The sequence below is a fragment of the Pseudopipra pipra genome, chromosome 11 (assembly GCF_036250125.1).
Source record: "Pseudopipra pipra isolate bDixPip1 chromosome 11, bDixPip1.hap1, whole genome shotgun sequence".
NCBI lineage: Eukaryota > Metazoa > Chordata > Aves > Passeriformes > Pipridae > Pseudopipra > Pseudopipra pipra.
The window spans coordinates 7960391-7984911 of record NC_087559.1 but is presented as its reverse complement, the minus strand read 5'-3'; the positions used below and the strand labels follow the sequence as shown (position 1 = coordinate 7984911).

At 41.5% G+C, this 24521-nt stretch overlaps 1 protein-coding gene across 1 annotated transcript in view; it reads left to right on the top strand.

Moving 5' to 3' along the window:
• Positions 1-24521, top strand: part of PTPRG (protein tyrosine phosphatase receptor type G) — a 399811-nt gene that overhangs the window by 274679 nt on the left and 100611 nt on the right. The window contains exons 6-7 of the mRNA XM_064667329.1: positions 11791-11857; positions 23289-23446. Coding sequence (XP_064523399.1) covers positions 11791-11857; positions 23289-23446 — 225 coding nt within the window. The remainder of the gene's footprint in view (positions 1-11790; positions 11858-23288; positions 23447-24521) is intronic.

The window sequence follows — 24521 nt, the reverse complement described above, 5'->3', positions numbered from 1 at the left end:
ACTTGCTGCCCTTAGCTCTGGAAAACCTCTTATCCTCAAAGCAGCCAGCAGTGCTCCTCATATGCATGTAACACTGGGCTGGAATTCAGGCTGTGTTGGGTCTCAGGCATTTCGGGAGGGATTGCCTGTGCAGCCTGGCAGTGAACATGTCCCTCTGTGCCAGCCCTCTGTGAATTGCCCTCACAGAGCACTGGCTTTTTAGCTCACTCCATACCAGCTCAGGCTGTTGGCAGGGAAAAACCAAATGTGGGTTGTGTTGTCAGTCACAGGTGGTGATATGAAGGTGGTGATATCAAAAGACCATGCAGCCTGCCAGGTCTTAAGAAGAGAGATACAAAATTTTTCTAGAGGTGGGTACCAAAACTGGGGTCATGGCAAAACACGTGCCAGGAGCCTGGATGGTCCAGCTGACTGCAACAGAATTTGTGATCAGATCATAACCAGTGTGCATGATCTCTGGACACCCAGGAGTTAAAGTGCTGGGGTGGGAGAAGGAAGAAAAAAGAATAAGGAAACACCTCAAATTAATAGCCAGGTTCTCTGGTGAGCAGATTCAGAGAGGAGGAGAGGAGAGATGGAAGACTCTTCCTGAAAGTATTCCTGTGTACACCCACCTGCAGGAAGCATCTTCACTGTTCTGGGTCAGGCTAGACTTGTTCAAAGAGCACCTTTTGTTCTAACCGTGTTTTAAGTTTTGTTTTAAATCTTGTTCAGTTGTATTTTATTCTTTCTCTCATACCTTTCCCTGAGATTTTGAGATTCCGTCAATTTTGAAGTTAGATCCTGTGTAGGAGGAGGGCTTCCTGACCAGAGACAGAGCTTGAAAACCCCCTCCATAGATGGGTCATGCTCCACAGGAGCACCGGAAAGCTGTAAGAAGCCCGTGGAGCGGAGGCATGAAGGCTAGAGCGTCCTGAGGAGTTCTGTGGCTTTAAGACTGTCACCTACTCGCAGTGATTGAATAGCGTTCACTTTGCCACTGCTGAAATGTAGAACATCTTGAAACAAGCATACATGTCATGTTAGTTTTTGTGTTTCTTTGTATTTCGAGAGGAAGAAACTGCTGCCACAAACTGAATGTTTCCCAGGCTTTTAATGCACTTGTGTTCTAAGTGCTGTTTTTCTGCAAAAATTTCCACATTTCCTTTAAACTATATAGCTATGATAGTTGTTGAAGTGTTTTTGTAAGGAACTGAGTGAGTTGTTGGGTCATGCTAACCCAGTGAAAAATAAACATCTTGATGTGATCCTCACTGTTGTGTGTAGTGTTACACCAGGTGAAATAGGTGGGGGTGAGCTGTACTTTTGTTGCTCCAGGAACTTGAACAGTTTAGAAGCAGCTGAGAAAAAAATTGTAGGCCACATCCTGCCACTCTTAATTCAGTGGCTTAAAGGAGATTAAGATGGACTGCCTGTCCATCTTACCTGTTTCTTGGAGCTCTACTGCTGCAACTGCCCCACGGCTGGTACCCACCCTGGCTCAAAGATGGGGCTCCTGGTGCACCCACACTGGAAGCCCACTGGCTCTGGAATCCTTGGCAATCCTGCAGCTGCTATCCTTGGCACCCTCTCTGCTGGCATCCAGGTTTCCCCTGGACAAACCCACTCACCATCCTGGGTAGCCAGAGCTACTTCTTTCTCCTGTCTCCATGAAGACCATCCAGGGGGGTGGAAGGGCACAGGGGCTTCCTTGGGAAAGCAGGAGGTGTGGACAGGGGGAAGTTGGAGATTTGTGCAAGGTTGCTCAAGGGGGTAAGTGGAACAGTGTGGGAAGGGAGGATGCTGTAATGTTGGAGGAGACAGAAACAGCTCACTGGGTGGGAAGAGAATGAGGAGGATGTGGCAGGTGGGTGATGGAAGAGGGAGGCAACTCAGACATGAGAGAGGAGGCAGAAGTGAGGAGAGTCTGAGGATTAGTTGGTGCTTTCTGCCTTAGGTACCGTGAGCACTGAATTGTGCGAGTTCATAGCATTTTGCAAAGCTGCACACATCTGCAAGAAATTAAATGACGCTGAACATTTACAAAAGATAAGTAAAAATGGAAGAACTTGCTTGAAAGAAAATTACAAATGCAAAAATGTATCATAGTTGTCCTTTTGTGCTGGAAAGCTGTTAATGAACAACACTGGTTTAATGTTGTGTTTCTGTACCACAAAGATGCCTGGAAGCCCGAGAGCCCTCCCAGCCCATGACTGCTGCATTAGACATGGGGAATTTAGTGTTGCAAAAATTCCTGCTGCAGTTTTGGGAGATCAGCTCACACCAACCTCCTTAAAAATGAAGTAAAAGAAATGGCAAACAAACTGTGTTAGAATTTGATTTTTCGAAGCATGAGATTAAAAAAAAAAAATCTGCCCTACAACAATTTGTTTTCCCTGGATTTCTAATTTAATTGTGAACTGAGGTGTGGTTGTCATTAGGGAAGTGACTGTGTAACTTAATTGACATTTCTGCATCCTTTGTGTTTGTGACTCATAGATGCCGGTTTGAGTCATCTGTACTGCTGGGCTGGAGGGAGCCCAGGGCAGTGCTGGGAGAGAAAAAAATGAGGACTTTTCATGTAGAATGAATGAAAGATGTTGGGAAGCTGAGACGATTCCTTTTCTTCATTTTAAGGGAGTGATTGATGTGACCTTTCTCACCAAAATCCTTTGTGTTGGCTGGAAGAGAGGGAAAGGCTGGAAATCTCTGCTGCATCCCAGGCAAGCTTAGCTGGCACTTTTAAATTAAACCCCTGCAAAATGCTGGAGTTCCAGATGTCCATCTGAGCTGTTCCCTTCCACCCTTTGCATTTTGCCCAGCACATTTGCTTGTTTAGCCACCAGATTTCACTGTTAAAAAAAAAAAAAAAAAAAAAAAAAAAAAAAGAGGAGAAAAAAAAAGAATAGCTGAAGATATTTTTTTCTCAGTTGCACACTTCTGTACCAAATTCAAGCCAGGAGCAGATGAAAATGAGAGCTAACTTCCATTTGTGGTTTCACAGTTTTGAGTTTAGCCTCTCCAAATGTGTGAAGGTGTACATCAAGGAGTGGGTGTTGTAGGATGATCTGGCTGTAGTGCTCATTATATTTTTTTTCATTTCCTCCCAACTTAGGTCAAAATGGTTATTTTTACCTAAAAAATCCAGTAAAGTGAGCAAATTTTGAAAAGTCTAAGAGAGACCCAACTTCTTTCCTCCCTCCACACACCCCCTTTTTTTTTTTTTTTTTTACTCAGATGGTGAGAACAGTTTATAACTGATGGCAGTTTTTATAAAATAGCCTCCATCCTGATAAAATGTTACCCCCTGATGTGTCATTTTTCCAGCTGAACTGCTGGTAGGATTGAAAGATCTTGCACACTGCTGCTTAAATAAGTAGACTACATGCTCTGTGAAGAAATCATATTATTTTCTCAAAGGAGAACAAGTAGGCTCAGTGCACTGAAATTGCTTTAAATAAACTTGCAGCTCCTCTAGCCCTTTTTTGCGCAGCTGCAGATGATAAAGTCTATCAATCAAGCTTTCCCAGCTTTGAGAAGCTGCCACTGAAGCTGCCTCTCCTCTGTGTTGCAATTACATTTTTGTCTTTTACAGAGCTTTGTATCTGAGATATTCTATTGCTCCTAATCAGATTGTGCTTTTGGGCTGCACATATCTTTTGTTTTTCTTTAGATATATGCGTATTAAGATCTTTCAATAATTTGTTAATTGAATCTGCTATTCACTTGCAGTAAATTAGCTGCACTAGTGCAAGAATGCTTTGGGGAAATTAATTCTTAACTTACCAATGGAGAGAGTCAAAGTTTGGGCAAACAAGTGCCTTACAAAAAGAAAGGAAAATACATTGCTGGCTGTTTCTTACCATCCTGCTGGTTGCAAATCTTGTGATGGTGAATGGAGGTAATGCTGTGGAGGGGAAGCTGCAGAGTCTTCCTCAGCCCGCTGATCTGATCAGTCGCTGCCAGCAGGTGTACAATGCACGATCAATGTTTCTGTCTGCTAACAAAGAATCTCAGTGTGCACGGACACAGAGTACTCTGAGCTGAGTTATTAAGCAGACTTAACTCTACCTCTGAGTTTCTCAGTCTTGGTTTTTTTGAGACAGTGTCCTGTATCAGCACATTGCACCAACACGCCAGTGCAGGTTCTGTTGTCTGTTCTTCTGTGGTGCCAGTGCCGTCCCTTTGCTCTTCTTGTGACACGGATATTTCAGCCAACCTTTGGTGTAAAAGAGGGTATTTATGCTGCTTGTGTTTTCAAGCATCTCTACTGGACATAATGAAAGGAGAAGATGCTGATCAATAACCTAGTTTGTCCCATGCTTGTCCCAGGATGTCTGTAACTAACTCAGGTCCAGAAGCTGTGACGGAGGGGGTGAGTTAAAGGCTGAGAGGAGCGGTTGCAAGCGGCGGCGTTGCACTCAACCAAAGATGAGGGACAGCCAGAACACCTGACCCCAAAGTCAGTTCAATAGCTTTTAAAACCATTTTGGACTTTAAAACAGTAAAGGAAAAAGTGCAGCTTCCTCTTTGGCACTGTTACTTAATATCTCAGTGTAGATACCCTCCAAAGCTGTAGTGAAATATGAAGTTAATACATCACTAGCAAGCTTTCAGTCAGAATGATGTATTATTCAAAGTGGAATTAGCTAGAAGGATCAATGCACACCCATTACTCTATTTAAAATAATCATTGAAAGACTCATTAACTTCCCCCCCCCCCAAACAACATAGTGAATGAGACATTTAGGAACACCCCCTCCTCCAGTGTATGCACCTCTGTGACTTCGGTATATTTTCATTCATAGCAGGATTATTAACACCTGAAGGCCAAAACCCAGATTTAACTCAACAGAGTTTGCCTTCAAATCACTGAACCTGAAACCAGTTGCCGTAGGCAAAGGCAAAATAAGCTCTAATGCACATTTTCAAAAAACCAAAGGTCATGGTAGTATCTGTGTGAAATAGTGCGTGTGCCAGATAAGGTTCAGTGTCACATTTTGCCTGGGTACCTGTTATTCTCTCTGATTTTACACACGAGCAGCAACTTGAAGTATTAAGGGGGCTGTTTCCATTTCTTGTTTTCCCTTACAAATATATTCTGCCAGATACTTACTTTGGGCAGTCCATTCATTACACAGCAAATGCCTTCTGCCTCCCAGCTCACCTCTGTCAGGCTGCAGGCTCTTGGCCAGATTTGTCCTTTTGCATCGACTCAAACGAGAGATGTGCAATTATAGCTTATATGGGGGAGATGGAAGAAAATATCATCTGTGGAGGAGCAGGAATATATCATTCTTGGATCATTTAGTGCTTGTGAAGGTGAAAAACTTAGAGCACCAAATCTAGATTATGATTATGTCAGGAGCTTTGTGGGCATTTTCTTGGCTCCACAGATATCTCAGTGTGCTGTAGTGTTGACCAGTATCCCTTCTCACCCATCAGTTCTCCTGAGAAGGTCCAGATAAGTATTTCCTACTTTATTTCAAAGCAAAGCACATATAAACTTTTCATATCTGTTCATCCACATTCCAGATCCGGCTGAAATATTTCACTTCCTTTTATTCAGTAGTGTTTAAGAAATGAGATATTTATCCACAAGCAGATTTTACAATGTGGACTTCAAAAGGGAGAGAAGTGAGAGGTGAGACAATGGGCATAGTGCAGAGTAGAAGGGTGGGAACCACAAAGCCAGGATGTGTGTCCTTTCCCAGTGCTGCAGCCCAATGCGGGATAAAGGATTGTTGTTCAGAGGGGTTAGGAGCAGGGATAGCTAGCCCTGAAATTATTTGGCCCCAAAGACATGAATTTGGAGAGTTTCACAAGCACTATCCCTAGTACTTTCCCTTTACTGAGAAAAAAAATGTTTCTTTTTATGGTAATTATCTTGGATTCTTTGAAATCCTGTTGCTGTGATAATAAAATATATATTGTATGACACAAGGTTCACATTAATGGGATTCTTCTAATTTCTGTTCTAAGCCAGTGAAAATCAGGTCCTTTCCTGTAGAGATTGAGGACTGGCATCTGTCCAACACCACTAAGCTGATAAAAGAATAAATTGTTTAACCATGTTGATTGTCCTGAAACACTACAGGACAATTTAATCTATGCAACATAGTTAATTTATAATAGTTTTCTTTTTATTCTTAGTTGTTTGTACGGAGTGTTTGGAGACCTGGGTATTTGGCTGGTGAGTCGTGTGTCTTTACCACAAGCTGTATGGGAGCTGAAGGTGCACGGTTGGGGGAATATTACCCCTGACTTTCACCATTGTAATTGAAAGTAGAGTTTGACACATTGGCATCTCTCTGTGTCAGCCACTGTCACTGGCTTCAGCTGCCACGGTTAAGTATGTAGTCATTCATCCTTGGCAGACACCGTCCTTTACAGCACGAGAGGATGGTCTCTGGATGTTAATGCCGCAGCACTCTGGGAGCAGCTGGCTATCTCGAATTCAAGGCATGCAGATTGTCTTGGCCATTTTACTTAGCAGATGGGTAAGGCTTGATAGATTGAAGATTTAGTTTCCAAGTCAAGGGCCAAATGTTGCAGTGGGAGAGAAAAGTAAATTATATCACTATTCGGAGGGGAAAGGCTCAGGTACTGTATCACAAAATTGTTGCCATTCATTTTCCTCTGCCTTGAACAAAATGCATGTCATTTCACCTTTCAATATAGCCGACTATGGCATTCTCCTTCACTTTGAGATGCTTTGCAATACTGTCTGTGAGCCCATTTAATGAGCTTGAAAGCAGTTGCTGCAAATTTATGACAGTTTAATGTCTAAATGCCAGATTTTTTTTAAGGTGGAAATGAAAGAGAAATTTGTATTTCGTATCAACACACATACGTGGGTTTTCTTCAGTTCTTTTTTCCCCACACCCTTTTTTTCCACCCAACATATCTATTTAAACGTATTTTTTAAAGGGAAGTGTATTCCTTACTCCTGAGCTGTTCAAGCAGTTAATATTTGTCTACTTCTCACAAGGTGGCTGGTACCAGTGATCATTAGAGAGCTTTTGGTGTTTTCCTGAGCCCTTCTTGTGTTGGCTGGTGGAAGGATAACCTGTTTTTCAGGGATGCTGCCTGGAGCAATGGGGAAGGGGAGGGGAGTCTGACCCTTTGGGCAGAGGTCTTGTAAGTAAAGTCTGGTGTTGCTGGGTGGCCTCTCCAACTGCTTCAGTGTGTATTTGGGGGTTCCCCTGTTTTTATTTGTTACTGTTTCTGAAATAAGCATTGCAAGCTCGGTATTTTTGCCAGAGACCTTTTTTTATTGCTTTATAGAACTGTTTCCAGCAGAAAGACAGGTCATGGATTAGTTATATGACTTTAGCATGTGGCTTAAATTATATAGCATATGATACAAATTTTAACACTTTACAACTCTGCTGAGTTTTGAGAAATCAGGGTCTTCAGGAGGTTCTGAGTTTGTCCTATAAAATAATCAGATGAACAGAGAGCTTTAGCTATTTAATACAGAATGAGTGATAGAGAATGAGAACTGGTTGGGACGTTTTAACTCTTTAGGACACACTGAGCTTAGTACTGCTGTAACACAGGGGCTTTCCATAGACTACTACCTTACCCAGTACAGTCTGTTTTTACATGCTGTGGCTTGATGCCCATACGGGCATGGACAGCCTGGCTGAGGTGCTGTGTGTCCTCCTTGCACTCCTTCTCTGCTTTTTCACTGGAACTGTCCTCTTTGGAGCATTAATAACGTTATCCTGAGAAGGTGCTGAGCTCCCTGGTCTGCCCTCGGGGCTAGAGCTGTAAAAACAGCACTTTCAAGCAAGGGGACAACAGGTTGTGCTGCTAAGATGTGTTAACACTGTTGTCAATAGAATTCATGACTTGATCAACCTTGTTCACTGAGGAAGGAATCGTTTCTCAGTCCCTGGATCAGATGTGGGAGCTGTAAGTAAGTCTAACCTGTAGAGTAATGATTTCCACCATGACTTCATGTGAAAAACATTTCTAGTTTATGACTGCAGAATGGAGTCACTTGTGCCTTGCCTTTTCCTGTATTGCAAATGTTCATTTTGTTCGTTGCATTAACATCAAGCCATTTTTTCTATTCACAATGGCGTGTGCACCAGGTATCGAAGTCACCAAAGGGTGCAATAAACAAAGAGATTTTGCTTCTTCATGTCATGTTCATGCCATATTTACCCTATGGTGAGAGCTCTGTTAGCACAGGAAACTGCTTAATGCTATCTCTGTGTTTGTTTTTCCATTGTGCTTAGCGTGGCAGTTACCTGTTTATTTGTGCTGAGGAGGATTAACAGGCATTTTTCAATTGTGAATGATGCACACAAGCATTATTTAATCTGTTTTCTTCAGACCTATAGAGTGTTAGTCAGTCTTGAGCAAAAGCATCTTGTTCAGGAAACAACATTTGTAGTAGTGGTACTGTGGGTATTCTAGGGCAGTTTCAGGATGCTTTTCCATCTGTCTGTTAATACTCACCATGCAGCAAGCTCGTGGCCAGCAGCATCACAGGTTTGTGTTTGTGCCTGAAATTCCTGGGCTTGAGAAGTTGCCATTCGTGGTGTTTCTTCTGTGCTAGGGTCTTGAAGGAGGAGGGGGAAATGCATGACTCTTCTCTCACAGGAAAAGAAAAACTTTGCCCAGCTTTGGCAGGTGTTTGTTGGGTGAAGCTAAAGTGCCAAGACCCAGTTGCAGTTGTATGATCTTTCTCTTACTCTGTAGCCAAGGCATCAGCAGAAACATGGCATGTAAAATCAATATGAAGAATTCATTGCTGTTTTGCTTCAGGATATATTCATAAGATAATAAAAATACACTGCTGTAGCACATATTATATAACAAAGAAAGATAAAAGCAGTTTGCAGAAGGATATAAGCTCAAGCTTCATGACATGGAATCATAAAGCAGGTCAGAAGGACACTTCTTATTCTGGAGATTTTTGTCCTTTTTTTCCTTCAGCTATTTTTTGCCCTTCCTTTCTTTTGAGTATCAGCTGTTGTCAGAGACAGGATTCTTGTATGGGTGAATCTGTGATCTCTACCAGCATGGTAGCTGCAGGCCAGTTAAACCAGAGTCATACAGCAACGGGGATAGAACTTGACATTTTGGGTTTCAGAAACCTCCTTTTCTCTGTGAACACAGCCAGAAAAAGGATACAGAGGCGTGCAAAAAAAAAAGAGAGAGGAAATTCAAGGTGGGTTTTTTGGTTTGGTTTTTTTTTTAAGAATTTGAACAAGAAAAAGATATAAGAAAACTTTTGTTCTGAAATCTGAACCCTTTCACAAAATGAGAAAACTTTTAGGTGCTTTTCTAATAGTCTTGCTAAGATCCTGAAACAGTTGTAGTGAAGTGTGAGGGAACCATGTGAGAGTATAAGGAAAAAAGAGGGAAAGCATCCGAAAGGAAAGTAAAGCTATATCCCATACAGGTCTGAACTAACATCTCTGCAAATGATACTTGTTTGAATGTGATTTTTAAGGAAACATGAGATTCCACTCCTTATACCCTTGGAGAAAACATGATTACAGATGCATGGAGCATTTGCTCTCCAGCCCCTAAAGAAATAACGTGCCTGTTGATTTCATGCTATTGAAGAACACAGGATATTTGCAGAATGTGCTATCAAAAAGTCTGTGTGCATCTATACAGTCGTACCACCTCAGCAGATTAAAGGGGCGCTGCCAGGACTGAGGTTAAGGATTGATCTGCTTTGACACAAAGTCCCAGAAGGAAGAGTTCTAACCTTTAGGATTCTTTCTGTCTATTTGCTTTCTTCAAACTGATTGCAGCTGTCACCAGAAATAAAACCAATGTAAACAAAACAAAACTCTTTACTGCTTATGGTTAGGCAGCAATAAATAAAACATTGTTTAAGTCCAGTGCAAGGTTTTCTTATGTTCCTGTACTTAATTGCTAATAGCATTTTAATGATTTTTTTTTTAATTGGATTTTTTTTTTGGTGAAACCTGGATGAATGGAGAAGATGCAGGAATGTGTCACGTAACAGGCTCTCTATTTTTAGTGTTTGTTGTTGACTTGTCAGATGGCAGACAGAACTTACAAAGTAAGTCTTCGGGTCCACTGTGCTGTGATTATTATTTATACAGGATCCAAAGTGCACAGAGCACCCCTTTGGGCATATAAAAGTTCATGCTTCAAGGAGCTTACAGCCTTCAGGGCTAATAGTATTATGTCCAGTGACATCTAAGCTGTATATATTTCAAAGCTGCTTTTTCTCCTTTCATAATTTTATTGCGTTTCTTACCCTAGCTAATCATTGCAGGTTCTGGAGTATTGTGATGGGGAAAGGATTTTCAATTTCCATTTGCAACACCAAACCATTTTGTCTTTAGAGAAGTGCACAAAAATGCGTCCAGAACACAGCACAGTAGTTCAAAGGCCAAATAAAAAGAAAAAAGAAAGGTGGTTTGTTGTGGTTTATCTCAGTGAAGTTGGCTAAGAAGATAATGAGGTTCCTAAGATTCCTAATTAGTCATGGGGAGGAAGGACGAGAAGGGATGTGATTGTGAAACTTGGGCAGTTGATTCCAGTTTTCTTGTCTGGCCATTAAATTTGTGATATTTTTATTATAACACATTTTTTGGATGTGCTGTTGTCAATTATGTCCTCTTCCTAAGAGTAAGCTCCAAGCTGGTTCTGTGCTTCATGCAACAGTGTGTTCCCTGTTGGGCACAAGGTTCCTTCTCAGGGTTTTCTTCTTTTGTCTCTACTCCTTTCTGAATATATTGATACACAGCCATAATGTGATTAAACTCTGCTATTCCTCATGACATTGAGGTCATCAGCAGGCAGTAAAGTACAGAGGAGCTCTTTTGCATTTGATGTGTTGCCCATTGGGAGCAGTCCATCCGGAAACGATCAACAGTGCTCAGGTTCTGAAACTGACTGGTGGGGAAAAAAGAGAGAAATGTACCCCATGAATGAGATACATGCCCGTATTTATCTCCCAAAAGTAAATTGGCAAGTAACTTAAATAATGGAACATGTTCCCAGAAATTGTGAGTTATTCCTTCAATACCTCTGAAGAGGCAAAAGGTTAAAAAAAAAAAATGCATTATTGGTTGTAAATTCCTTGGCTGTGTGCAAGTAAGGGACTGAAGTGATGGGTTTAATTTGGAAGTTGTGGAGCTCAACAGGGCTAATCCTTCCTGCTGCCTTCCCCTTCTCTCTCTGGTCTGGATCTCACCATTGCAGAAGATGTGGACTGGGTGATAGAAGGAATGCTGCAGGTTTTGGTCTGGCACTGCAGGCAATTACATTGTCAAAAACTGGTGATTTTTTTCTATATCCTCTCACAAAGTTTTTTTCCCTTTCTTTTGTCCAAGTGACACTAAATTAAATAAACTTAAAAATATGAATAGTGATGAGATGCCAAAGCCCAGCTCCATTAGGGCTGAAAGGGGTCCAGCTTCACTGACTGCAGTGGCAGCCCCAGATTTATGGCCATATCAGTAAGGAATGAACTGGTCCAAGATAACTTCTGTTTATCACAGCCGTTTTCCTCTATGAAAGCAGAAGTAGATGGAGAAAAATCAGCTCTGTGTTTTTAGGCTTTGCAGGGCTGATAATGTGGCTAATGTTTTACAGAATTCAAAGGACACTTTCTTTTGATTTAACCTTCCTCACTTTATTTTATTACACCATGTATCTTTGGCATTTGGTGAAGATCCATTGTAAATGTGAGAACTAAGCAGATAGTTAGATAACATCTTTTTTTTTCTCTTTAGAAGATTAAACTGAGACTGTTCTGCCTGATGCCAGAGTAGATGTAACCAATCCTGTATCCTTTGCATGTAGGTCAGTCAGAGGGACAATTCAGCACTGGATCCCATTATCCATGGGTTGAAGGGCGTCGTACATCATGGTAAGTAGCTGTTTAAACTTTCTTCTTGCTGGGAAGGGGAGAAGGGCATGAATATTGTCCTTACGGGATCAGGTCACCCCCTGGAAGGACACAGTGAGCCTACACATTCCTCATTCACTGATGTTTAAGGGCATCACAGCCATTATTTGATTGGTAAAGATCAGAGTCATTTGTTACCTGAAAATGGTTTGGGGTTAACAGTAAACAATTTGTTTCTTTTCAGTCAGTGCTCTAGAATGCGTAAGTTATCAATCAAAACCTCCTGCAATATATCATTCATATTAGTACTTCGAAGGCAGCGTGGATGCTTCACTCTGTTATTTATCTTCTGTTTGCTCTAAAAATACTCCTCTCTGAAGTTTCTATTTGTTTATAAATTATTTGTCTTTCAAATTTAGGGAGCTGATAATGAAACAGAAAATTAACTATCTATGAAAATTAATTAAACTTTGCAGCAGATGAACATCTTTCTAATGCTGACATAAATACGATCATTCAGCTGTTCTGATGCATATACCTATTATCCTTGAACTTATAGCAGGTACTGAAATAAATATTAATATATTTTATACTTTTATAACCAATTTTTTACTTAGGAATTTTCCTGAAGCCTTACCACAGGTAATGCATCATCAGCAATGACATCAAGATGCTCTGGTTCCCAAAGTACTCTTGTCAGGTTTTAATATAATGATTTGTAAAGTTTTAATAATCTCATTGTAATTCAAAAGGCATCTGCTGGAATGGTGCTTGGTACAATAATAAATCTCCATCCCATCTATAGTGCTGTGATAAAACATCTTTGCACCTTTTCCGAGATTGTCTTTAGACATTAGCTAGTGCTGTAGAGCTTAACAAACAGTTTTTTTCTCTTGACTGCAAACCTAAAACTAGTTGACACTCTTGGATTAAAACAAATAGGATTTTGGATTAATTGTTCTACTTTCAGTATCATTTAACATTGCAACTGGGAAGGCCAATAAATCTGAACAAGTAAAAAATGGGTTAAATGATAACATACCATAAAGTCCTTCATTTAGAGAATTTTCCTTAGGTTTTGCTGTTTATAAATTGCAGTGTTCTGCCGTGAAATAAAAACAACAAACCAATCTGAAAAACTGGTGTTGTTTTCCACAAAAATAGGTGTTATTACCTCGCTCCCACAGGATAACAAAACAGGCTCACAAAAGAGAAACAAGGACAAGTTGGGCTGCAAGGATTCTTCAGTGGCTAAATCATTTGGCTCTGCAGCCAAGCTGCCATTTAACTGGACTAGGATCTCTTTTTAGTTTTTTTACCTGCTTTCTATTTCAGGTAAATAAACCTCTGCAAGTGTGACGGTGTTTTAACCATCTCATCGGGCTTTTCTGCTCCCTCTCTTGCTTCTCGCTGCGCAGCCAAAACAGCCACTTGTGGATAATCACAGCAGTGTCTCCTAAGAGGATTATCCCATTCCCAAAAATAATTGTTTGGGTAGGATGTGACTCGGTCCCGAGGCTGTGATTCCCTAACCACATAATGATCAGTCCATCTCGGTGCTGTCTACCCGCAGAAAATCTGAGTGGATGAAAGGCGTTTATTTTTGTTTTGCGCACAATGCACAGAAGTCTGCTCGTGTTTCAAGTAAAGGAAATCACTTGATATATTTCAATAGCTTGTTTCCTTTTCAAAACATTAAGGAAGAAAAAGAGGAAAATCATGCTTTCCTTCCTGTTTCAAAGGCCCTGATTAAAGGCCTTTTCTAAGGCTCTTTTGGTGGCTAGAGTAAAGGAATTTCCTCCTGCAAAGCAGTTGTTCAAAGAGATCGTTCTCTTTAACTTAAATATTGATGGAATGCTTCAGTGAAGAATTTTCATATCATATCCCTCTTTAATGTTATTATATAGAATAATAGTAAAGATGTGAGTTTTTATTCCAGACGCTTGCATTTTTCTTGATGTGATTTACTTACATCTTACATGAGCACATTTTTATGAATTTATCTGAAAAGCTTCTTCCTGCCTTCCATTTGGCTGCATTCAACTGGGACCCTAAGGCAACATGGACTTTTTGGCTGATATACAGTGGAAAACTCTTGTGGTTTTTTGATAGAGTGGTTGGATCAAGCAGGGATCCAACAAAAGGAAGCAAAATTAAAACCTTAAGTTTCTTTGCATTTTATAACATTTCCATGCCCATGTTAGTTTTAGGTGGTTGTCACAATACAGAGGTACTTGCCTATAATGTAAAAATCAAGAAGACATATGAATTGAAGTAACTACCTTGCTTTCAAATTAGACAATAGTCACATATCCTGTGCTGGCTGGAGAGATCACCAGCCTTCCAGCTTTAGTCCTCCCATGTGCCTCATCTCAACAAGATTTCCTCTCCCTCCAACTGGCAGAGCATCCTTCTTCAGTTGTGCTGAACTCATTCCTTGCAATCACTGAGTGTTCAAAGAGGAAATCACACACCCACACAAACACTCATCATTGTCCTCATTTCTTCATTTATTATAAGGCCTGGTCCTACATGGGGACTCTACTCTGTGTAAGGCTCCCACACTGTCCCCATAAGGGTGACAGATCTGATGCCCTTCAGATAGATGTAGGGATGGTACTCACAAGTGTATGTTTGAATTTTTCTTGCATAGCTTTTCATCTTTTTTTCTGTGAAGTTCTTGTACTCTTACAGTGCCCTTCCAGGGGTAAGTGAACAATTCCGGAGTCAGAAGAACTTTTTGTAGAAGTGAAAGCAATTCTTGCTTGAGATTTCGTCAAGGATTTGAATTACTCACTAATTTGATGGAACATAAATAATTGTGCCCTTCACAGTGTCAACAGCTTAGTAGTAATGATAGAGACACACACACATAAAAATCAATACAGGCTTAGTCGCTACTTAGTTCACTTTGTTTCCCCATCTCCAGGCATAATTTTGCAGAATCTTAATGCCACGTTAGGCTTAATTTTACATGAGCAACCATAAAATGTTCCTTAGCTGGAAGGAAAACCATGGTATACCAAACTGCCTAACAGTGTCTGGATCAGTGATAATGCTTTGGGGTTTGCCCCATGTCTTCCTGCTGAACAGTACGTTCCCCCGTGGTCAACGGTCCCCAACTCCCGCATCCACCCTCGGAGAGCATTGTAACGGCACAGGAACGCCGAGGAGGCTCTTGTAAGAGCTGTCAGATGCTTGTTGCTGATTTTAAAACTACTCTCAGTTTTGTGCTCTGCCAAGGATTTGTCACACCTCCCGCCAGCCAGGTGCCTGCTATTCTCACTCCTGCTTTCCCTGCCGCGGAGCACGCGGCGAGTGCGTCTGCCACGGAGCCCGCCCGGGACTGACAGCTGGGAGCAGGCAACCCTCTCTGGAGAAGGGGTAGGGTATGGGCAGGTGGGATATGAATTTTCTGATGCTGACTTGCCAGTGTCTTTCAGCTCTGATCGTTGGGGGTCTTTTTTAGCTCCTCTTCAAATGCTTTTCTCATCATGAAAGCTGGTGGGAAGGGTCTCCAGCAATGCTGGTGCTGGTAGAATGATTCATGTCATTAGCTGACGTTGGACCATTAGGTAATAAAGTCACTAGTGCCTGGCTGTGCTTGCGCCACACTTGAGGCAGTCTTTGTGCTGCAAATCAGACTGTTCTGCCTCTGTTTTGCGGCTGGGTGACCTGCCCTGAGCCCCTCACTGCTCCTTGTCCTTCCTTGTGAAGCTAAGGAGCATGGGGCAGGAAGGAGCTGCTCTTGTGCAAGGGCTGAGGAGGCTCATGAGGCCTCAAAAAGAATGACTGTGCCCTTGTGGGAATAGGGGACTGTGAAATACCAGGTTATGTGTATAGTTGATTTGCATTAAAATGGCTACTAAAGCTTTTGTCTGCGGAATGCTTCAGCAAGGTCTCAGAGGAGCACCTGGCAGGATGGAGCTATTGCACAGAAACATTGCTTTTCCCACCTTTGCTGCCTTTGATTTGACCTTTTTGGTACCATTTTGTATGTAAGCCTCTTAGAGAAGCCTTTTCCTTGTTCTTACCAGCTGCCTGCAAAGCATTAAAATGAGTCTTCTTCCTCGATGTCAGTCCTGGGGACAGCACCCAGTGCTGGAGGTTGTGTGCATTTGCCCTCTCCTAGCCTGGGCATAGGTGCTCTGCACAGGACCACAGTCCTGTTTTACTGTGCAGGCAAAGGGTGTCAGAGGGAACAGCAGCCCACACTACCCCAGGCCCCTGGAAAATCTTTCAGGGTGATGAAAACCATGTTTTGTCACTCTGTCCTGTTCTCTGTGGCTGACATCAAGAATCTACACAGATCAGCAGAAAATTATTAGCAGAGCACAAATAAATTACCACAGCAGAAAAGGCTCTATTAATGTCACAAAAATGGGGCTCTCATTCCCTTCCTTGTCAAAAGTGAGCACTGAAAATCAAAGTGCTGCCAGATCAAAAGCCCAGGTACAAAGTGAATTGATGGCATCTGTTGCTTGTTTGTGAACGTGAGGTGGGGTGAGGGGAGGAGAGGAACCTTTGTTTATTTAAAAGAGAATGTGGAAAAAAGTCTTCCTTTTTTTCTTCTGCTTTTATATTATTAAAAAGCCATAACTGAAACTCAGCATGGAGCAGAGTGTAGCCTTGGATCTCCCTCGAGGTGGGCAAGAAGTGTTCAGGCAAGTGACCACAAAAGTTTCAGGGCCTGCTGGGAACACCCTACCAAAATACAGCAGAAATAGAATTGCTCTAATAATGAAAAAGGATGGAGAATAAATATGTTCACATCTCTCCAGTTGTCCTAGATGAAAAATCAGTGAATAACCTGTTAAAATAAACCAGCACTAAGAAAGAAGCAATCTAGACGGTGTTAGTTGTCCTGTGGATCTATCACACCAGAAAGCATAATAACAAGAAAACACCATTAGCACCATGACAGGTTTTTTCTTTTGTTTTTAACTTTAGTCATAACACCACCTGACAAGCTGTTTGCCTTCTGCACCAAAAATCCGGGGGTTGTAGAGAAGAAAGGTGAGGGAGAGGGGTGAGGGTGAGATGTGATACCGTGGGTTCTCATGTTTGAAAGTAAAACTTTGAAGAAAGCAGAACCCCAATTTGGAACAAGAAGGGTCATCAAAGGGAGAGCAGTGCGGTGAGTTAAACTGGGAAGGAAACATGTAGGAGCATTTCTTTTTCCTCAGGGATGATCTGGATATATTCTTTTGTTTTCTGATCTGTTCTTGTGTTCACAGTCAGAGTAACTGTGTGAAAGGGGCCAGGACACAATTGCTGTGGAGCAAAGGGGAGGAGGAGGGAAGTGGGAAATGAAGATGAGAGCAGAGGTGATAAGTTCACACCTTTATATAGGGCAGCTCTGTGCACAGCTGCAGGGGTCTGTATCATTTAAAGGAATATATGATGGAAGTGTTGGAAATCTCTGGTCCTTCACCTGTCTGCTCTGGGGAAAGCAGTGCTGGTCATGGCTGAGTAAAGACCAGCGAGCTGACAGAGAATTAATATATTGCACAGAAAAACTAATTCAAACTAACAAAAAGAAGATTGCAGTTGCTAAAAGTTAAGAATTAAGGTTGATGCTGAAGGTGAACAGAGCATCTGCAGGGAGTAGGAGCTGGGTGCTTTGCTGGTGGGTTTTGAGAACAGGTGCTGAGAAAAGAGAGGTGGAGAAGTCTGAGGATGTGTGGTTTTGCTCTGCTTCTGCTGGAGCAGACATGAACAGCCCATGGTCCTCTGGGCACTTCTGCTTCACTTTAACCTCTGCCAGGGTCCAGTTTTTTGCAGGGAATCCTCTTCTCTAAACTCCTTCTTATAGTTTCTTTTTCCTGCTATCACTGGTGCCCATTCTGTATTTCTTAGTTTCCATGCCTCTCCAGCCTCATGTACTTCCACATGTACCTCTGCCTCAGGTTAGGTTTTGTGAAACCTGGGTAAGTCTCATTCAAGTCTAGAATGGCAACACCTGCTCTGCATCACCACGGCTTAAGCATTAAAGGTTCTGAATTACATTTTACTTCTTTAAAGAGTTAAGACCTCTCCTCCTCAGCTAAACCTTTTCTTCCTAAGCTGTTTTAAGTGAGGGAGTAAGAAAAATTAAGCCCGGAACCAACACCTGGCACAGAAATGCTTTTTTTTGTGAATAAGAGACTTGCTTTTTTAATTCTTTCCTCCTGTTTTTTTGTACCACTCACTGGTTGTCTCAGATTAAATTAGTCTGCAGGACTGTGTTATTATCTCATTCCCCTCCTCCCTGCCATGCTGTTCTTTCTGTGTCCTTACAGTTTCTTACATTGCTCAGCAGAGGCTCTGTTTTTTTAAAAAACTAAATAAAAGTGAGAAAAATAATTGCACAATAAATGACAAGAATTACCCTGAGTACAGAGGACTGTCAGAAGCTGCTCTTCCTGTGAGATTCACACAGCAAGCACTCATCTGCTGATCTTTTCAGTTAAAGTAATATATAATATTTGTAATCTCATCTTTGAAATCTCCCCCATGGGAGTCTGGCCCTTGGCTGTGCTGTGCATCCTGCTTTATCTGGGGAGTTCTGGCTCAGCGGGTGTGCGACACGGTGTCCTTTTGACTATTTTTGTGTGTTTGCTTTTTAAATGTTTGAATGCAGAAGCTTTAGAATGTCTTGGCTCAATGTGAAAATGAAATTGGCAGTAACATTGTTTAACAAATTTGGGAGACTTTCAAAGCTCTTCATATTGGTATTGCAGATTTCAGTTATTCAAAGTGTAACTGGGTAACGTTTCCACCTATCAGGCACTGCACATACGTTAATTTTGGAAATAAGCTCATTTTAAGATATTGTTTTCAATGCAGCCAAGTTCCTGTTTTCTTACAGAAAAGCACGATGAAAGTCCCAAAGCATTCCATGAGATATAAATGGACTTGGCATATAGTTATTTTCTTGTGATGTCCAATCCAAGTTCCTGTTAGATTTAAAAGGGTTTTGATCACAGATAGTTGTGTGCTGTTTACCTGCATATCTCAAGAAGCCTCTTGCTCTACAGTGATTTGGTTAAAAATTCAGGTCTATCTTTATCCAGCAATTTACAGAATCTATTTCTAGCAAGTCAGTCCTTGAAGGCAAAATGTTCCACTGATGGCTCTTGCAGTATAATATTTGGTGGCATCAGCTTGTGAAAACTGCAGTAGTTGGTGAAGATCCACTACTGATATCTGGTTTAAGATCTGATATTTTTCCTCTGCTCAGAAAACTATTGTGCACAATTTATTAGTTCGTTCTAGTGGTGATGACTTGACAAGGAGTGTAAATAAGTCAGCCTTCTAAAGCATGCCTGCAATTGCTCTTCCTTTGGGGTGGGTTGTACAGAAAATGGCCCTTTGTCCCATGCAAACACCGGGGGGATTTCTCAGCCTGAACAAAGAATATACTGGGTGTGACTTTTCACACTGCTGTTGTGGGAGAAGGACCAAGAAGTAGATATGAATGTTGTATCAGAAGGTCAAATATGTTACCAGCTGGCTCTGTTAATTGTTTTTTGTGAATGTAAGAGTTGAAATACAATATTGTCCTTTTATGCTGTGGAACACTCTAGTTTAAATGTCACATTCATTGTCTTAATGGTCAATGGCAAATCTGTGGTGCTTGCTATTTTTACCTTTGGGGATATTAGAGTGAACACGTTTTCCCAAGCATTGGTGCTGTAAACAAAGCATTGCTGTTTGTTACCTGTGGATAAGATTGTCTGCATTAGTGCAGCATCTCAGTGGATGTTTCAGATGCTGCTCTTTGCTGCATCACCTGGGACACTGGTGACAGCAGGTTCATTGTTCTTTCCCAGAGGAATGCTCCCTAGTTGGAGGGCCTGTCTTCAGGGTCTCTATCTCTGGAGCTCTGCTTTTCTGGTTGGTTATATGTCTACTTGGGTGCTCAGGTGCTGAGATGGGAGTAGGATAAAGGAGCAGCAGAAGAGACCACTTTGGTGCAGGGCTCTGGTTTGTGTGTGAGAATGAGGAGGTGGCTCATGGATTGGTTTTGCAGCATTGATTGCAGAGGTTCACAGGTATTTGCAGGTGAACACATGTTGACTTTGGTGTCTTTTATTGCTTTTGCCTGCTAGTTATTTCCTAGTACCTGTCTGCAAATGCTGTCTTGTCAATCATGGTTTCCAGCCTTATCCACTTTCTCCCTCCTAGAAATTCCTCTCCCCACTGAGTCTGTTTGCAGCCTTCTGGGCACAGTTTGTGCCCACCCCAAGCACAGTAAGTGGAAACAGGAGCTGGTCATAAAAGACAGTGAAGAAAGGTTTGTTATTAATTTCCAACCTTGTTCTTTCTCATTTAGTAGAAATTATATTTATATACGTACACACACATATGTGTGTGTGAATATGCATATGAAATACTTCTGTGATATCCAGTGAATGCTGTTGCTTAACCTGGAAATTATTCTCCTTACAGTTTTACCAACAGCAATAAATGATTTAAGGTTGAAATTTTTAGAGTGACATGACTTCAAAATCTCATTTTTGAAACTGTCTCAAGCTCTTAGGAACTTAACTTCATGGCATTTATGGTTTCTATATGCTCTTGAAGGATATGGCAGGTAGACTTCTGAATTTCTAAGTCTCTTTAAGCTTTATGTGAAGATCTCTTTGTGACTCTGATTTCTAAAACTCTGCACCATGCATCTAGATGGCAGCGATATAAATGAATGATCTGTTTTCAAAAGTGTTAAGTTATTAAAGCATAATCAATTGATTATCATCTATTTTAGTAGTAATTTAATCCAATTATATGTATTTTTTTATTTTAATCCTTGGAATTAATTAATGAAAACTTAGAGCATTGCTTGTAGCCATGAAAAATTAGATCGAGTACACCCTGCCCTACTTAAACTGTGTATTAGCAAAGCAACTTTTTCCTCAAGAAATATTCTTTTTCACAGTTGTCGATGACTTTTTAAATGCTTAGGAAAAAACCCTCCCTAATTGATAACCAAAAATTAATCGTAGTCGGATACTTCCAGTTTGCATTCAAATAAGGTATTTCTCTGTCTAAATAAGCTTCCCTTAGTTGATTATTCATATTGTAGTTCAAAATGTTTAAAAATGAAAGACAGAGTTGGATGAAATGTAGACTACTTAATACAGTGTGTATTTAATATAAAAGTTATGCATTATTCATTTTTGCAATTTGAATAACTTTGAATTTGGCATCCCTGTTCTTCATCTTTTCCTTTGATGAACAATTAATTATTAAAATATAATATTGTCAGCATATGGCACAAAAATCCTTGAAAGTGTAAAATGAGCTTCCTTCTCCTGCCATCCTTTGACAAAGGGGTGCTCCATATTCGTGGTTTCTCACAGTGTTTATCCAGCATCTTAAGTGATTCCATCAGTCTAAATAAAAGATTACAAAAGTTTAAAATAGTTAAATTGCTAATTTTAACTGAAACACTTTTTTTCTTAAGCTCGAGAGGAGAGCACTTTTCAAAATGTGCCTCTGCCTCCCGTCTGTTTCATGTACAGTCATTTTCTGTAAATGCAAAGAGGATGTTCACATGTTCAGATGCTCTTTTGGATTCAACGTGGCCACTGTGTGCTCAGCTCCCACACAGAGAGAGGCAGCTTCTGAAACAGAAAGCTGGTGTCGAGGTGTGCGTGCTGCACTTGGAAATCAAGTCCTGTGACTGAGTTTGTACTTCTTCTAACCAAGTTTTGCTGCATAAAAATGAGCCAATCAAATTAAATACGACCTTTTGCTGTGATTATGACTTCTTGATTAGAATCTCTTTGAACTTTGGCCAATCATATATATTTTAGTATTTATTATTTAAGCACTTTTTTTTTCCCCCTAGAGGTATGTTATGATGAGGAAAAATTGTGGTTTATTATTTGTTTGTTTCCTTTTTGGAGATCCAGAAGTGGTTGAAATCTACTTGGATTAGGAGGAAAGGAGTTGTTAATGAAGAAATTGCAGTATTCCCTTGACTTTAATAGAATTACTCATATTTTGGAATGCTAAAGGCTATGAAAACATTGCACACCTGTTGATACTATGCAGAAAATAGAAGATATCTGAAGTACATGTATCATTGGCACTTTGCAGCAGCGGTGGAGGAAAAAAATCCCTGATTATCAGACTGCTGCTCAGAGGTATAGGCAACTCCTGATTTGATCAAGACTTCTAGAGAACTGTGGGATGCTGGGGAAGTGAATTCTGCAGACTTCATCCTTTTTGGAAGATGTGTGTGTCAGTCACCAGCCTACCTGCTTCTCCACTTTGCTGGGGCGAGGAGGGGGGCTGGTGGGTTTGCTTAGCAGCTGTGATGGGACAGAAGAGTTCCCTTTACCCAAATGTGGGCTCCTGTTGGAGGCACACAGAATATCGAAAGTGAGGAATAGAGATGTAGAGCCTGGCATGTCAGCATGCCTGCAGGCAGTGAGCACCTTTGCAAAGGCTGAGAGGGTGCTTCAGCCTGAGTCAACATAAATTGCAGAGGATAAATGCTCAGGGATGGCAGGGAAATTGTCTTGCCTGCAGCTGTTCCCTCCTTTTGTTTATTTATTTTTCTTCGCAGTGTTAAATATTACCAGCTTGTCATTGTTACTTGAAGGTAAATGCTTCCAGTGCTTAGGTCTGCATTTCAAGCTGTCCAGGGAGCTTCTCAGAGGAAAGGGTTTGTCCCTGAGACTCTTGGACTCTAGGAAGGAGTTTCTTGGATTTCAGAGAAGAGGCAGCAGTTTTGCCTCTGAAACATATTCCTGGTGCTGTGGTGACTGTGTCTGGCAGCACCCTGGCAATGCCTGTGTGGCTGGGTGCAGGCAGTCCTGAGTGAGCACTGGGTGGATGTTGCTTTGAGCACCATGTTGAGCTTCAGGTGTGCCCTGCTGCCCTGTATCCCTGCTCCTCAGCTCATCCACCTGGAAGCTCCCAGAGAAGTTTGGCTGAGCAGCATGGCTCTGCCTCCTCCATCTCAGCAACCCACTGAGGGTTTGACCCTGCTCCTGCATCCCCCAGAGGCAGAGGTGGGATGGATACGCTGCCTGATGCTCTTTGGTCGGGCAGCAGCAAGCAGGACCACTGGGGCCTGGCTGTGTCCCACTGGGGCCTGGTGAACCCTCGCTGCCATCAAGCTGAAGAGCCACAATACTGAGTGCTGAAACCATTGAATACAGTATTATGTCTATGCTAGCATAAACCAGTGGGATAGCAAGTGCATTTCACACCTGCACACATTCAAAACAGGAGGGTGTGTGTTCGGTGTGGGACTGACTAGCATTTTGGCTGCTCTTTTAATAATCCACGCATCAGCTCTTACACAGCCTTTCTGGTAGGGTGTTCCCATCTTTCATTACATATATGATAAAATATGTTGTTGCCATTACACCTTGCTAGGCTGCCTAGCAATGTGATGTCTGTTTTAAAGACACATAAAAAAGAAGTGTAATTCTGCATGTCAATCTTCCCACAGAGAAGGAGACCTTTCTGGATCCCTTTGTGCTGAGGGAACTTCTGCCAACTTCGCTGGGGAGCTACTACCGCTACACAGGTTCCCTGACTACTCCTCCGTGCAGCGAGATCGTGGAGTGGATCGTTTTTCGGAAGCCTGTTCCCATTTCTTACCATCAGGTGTGTTTATTTTGTTAGTGAAGTCCATCTCTTGATTTGCCCTCCTTAAGACGGCATTTTCAAAACCTGCCGGTTTAATTTTGAGAACACAAATATTTCTGTTGACAAAAAAGGAAGTGTCGGTGATTTTTCTTTTATTCTCTTAAGCAATATTGTTTCTGAACATGAGCCATCAGTCTCGAGAAGACAGTACAACATGAAACCCAGTTTCCTTTCAGTGATTTATTTGGTATTGTTTTTGCTAAGATTAAATTAAGCTATGGTATAAATATTTACATGGAGTTCCTTTTTATTCTTTTTAATTGAAACTTTCTTTTCAAAGTAAAGTGAGCGATTTCAGTTCTGCTCAGATTTAGTAATTTGAACTAATTACGTTAGAAAAGACATCTTTCCATTAATTCTCCATGCTTAACTGTTTTTATAACACAGTAAAGCTGCCATTATGTGCTCTGAGAGCTGGTGCACAAATCTTTAAAATTAGCACATAGCAGCTTTTAATGCAAATAGACACAATGTCTGGAGTTTGAAGAATGCTCCCGATAAAGCAATGGCTAGATGGAGTCAAATGTTTACCAGTTCAGTACATTTTGGCACTGTAAGACTGTTGTCTTTAGAAAGTCAACCTGCTGGAGTTAGTCTTGCCTTTTATTTATCTGGCATAAGCCACTGAAAACAAACTTTTTACATACACTAATTCTGTGAAGCACAAATGGACAGTTCACTGGGTGATCCTGACTGACAGATACTGTGCTCAAAGGTTCATAAGTATAGAAGGCAATTGCCATGCTCCTGCTCCAGGGTTTTTTTTAACGTGTTTTCTAGATCACGTCGCTTCTCCCGTAGACTCTTTCATCTTTTTTTCGACAGGCTGTGTCACAGTGCTTCAGCTGGGGCCCTCCAGGGGCTGAGGGACATGGCAGGATCTATGTCTCCAGCCACCTGTCTTGGTATTATCTTGCCTGTTTCACAAAAACATGACGGTACTGCCCATGTTCAGCTCCTGGTCAGCAGGAACCCTTTTGCTGGAGGCTTCCCCTGGAGCTCTCTGGCAGTGCTGAGCACATCGTGCCCCCAG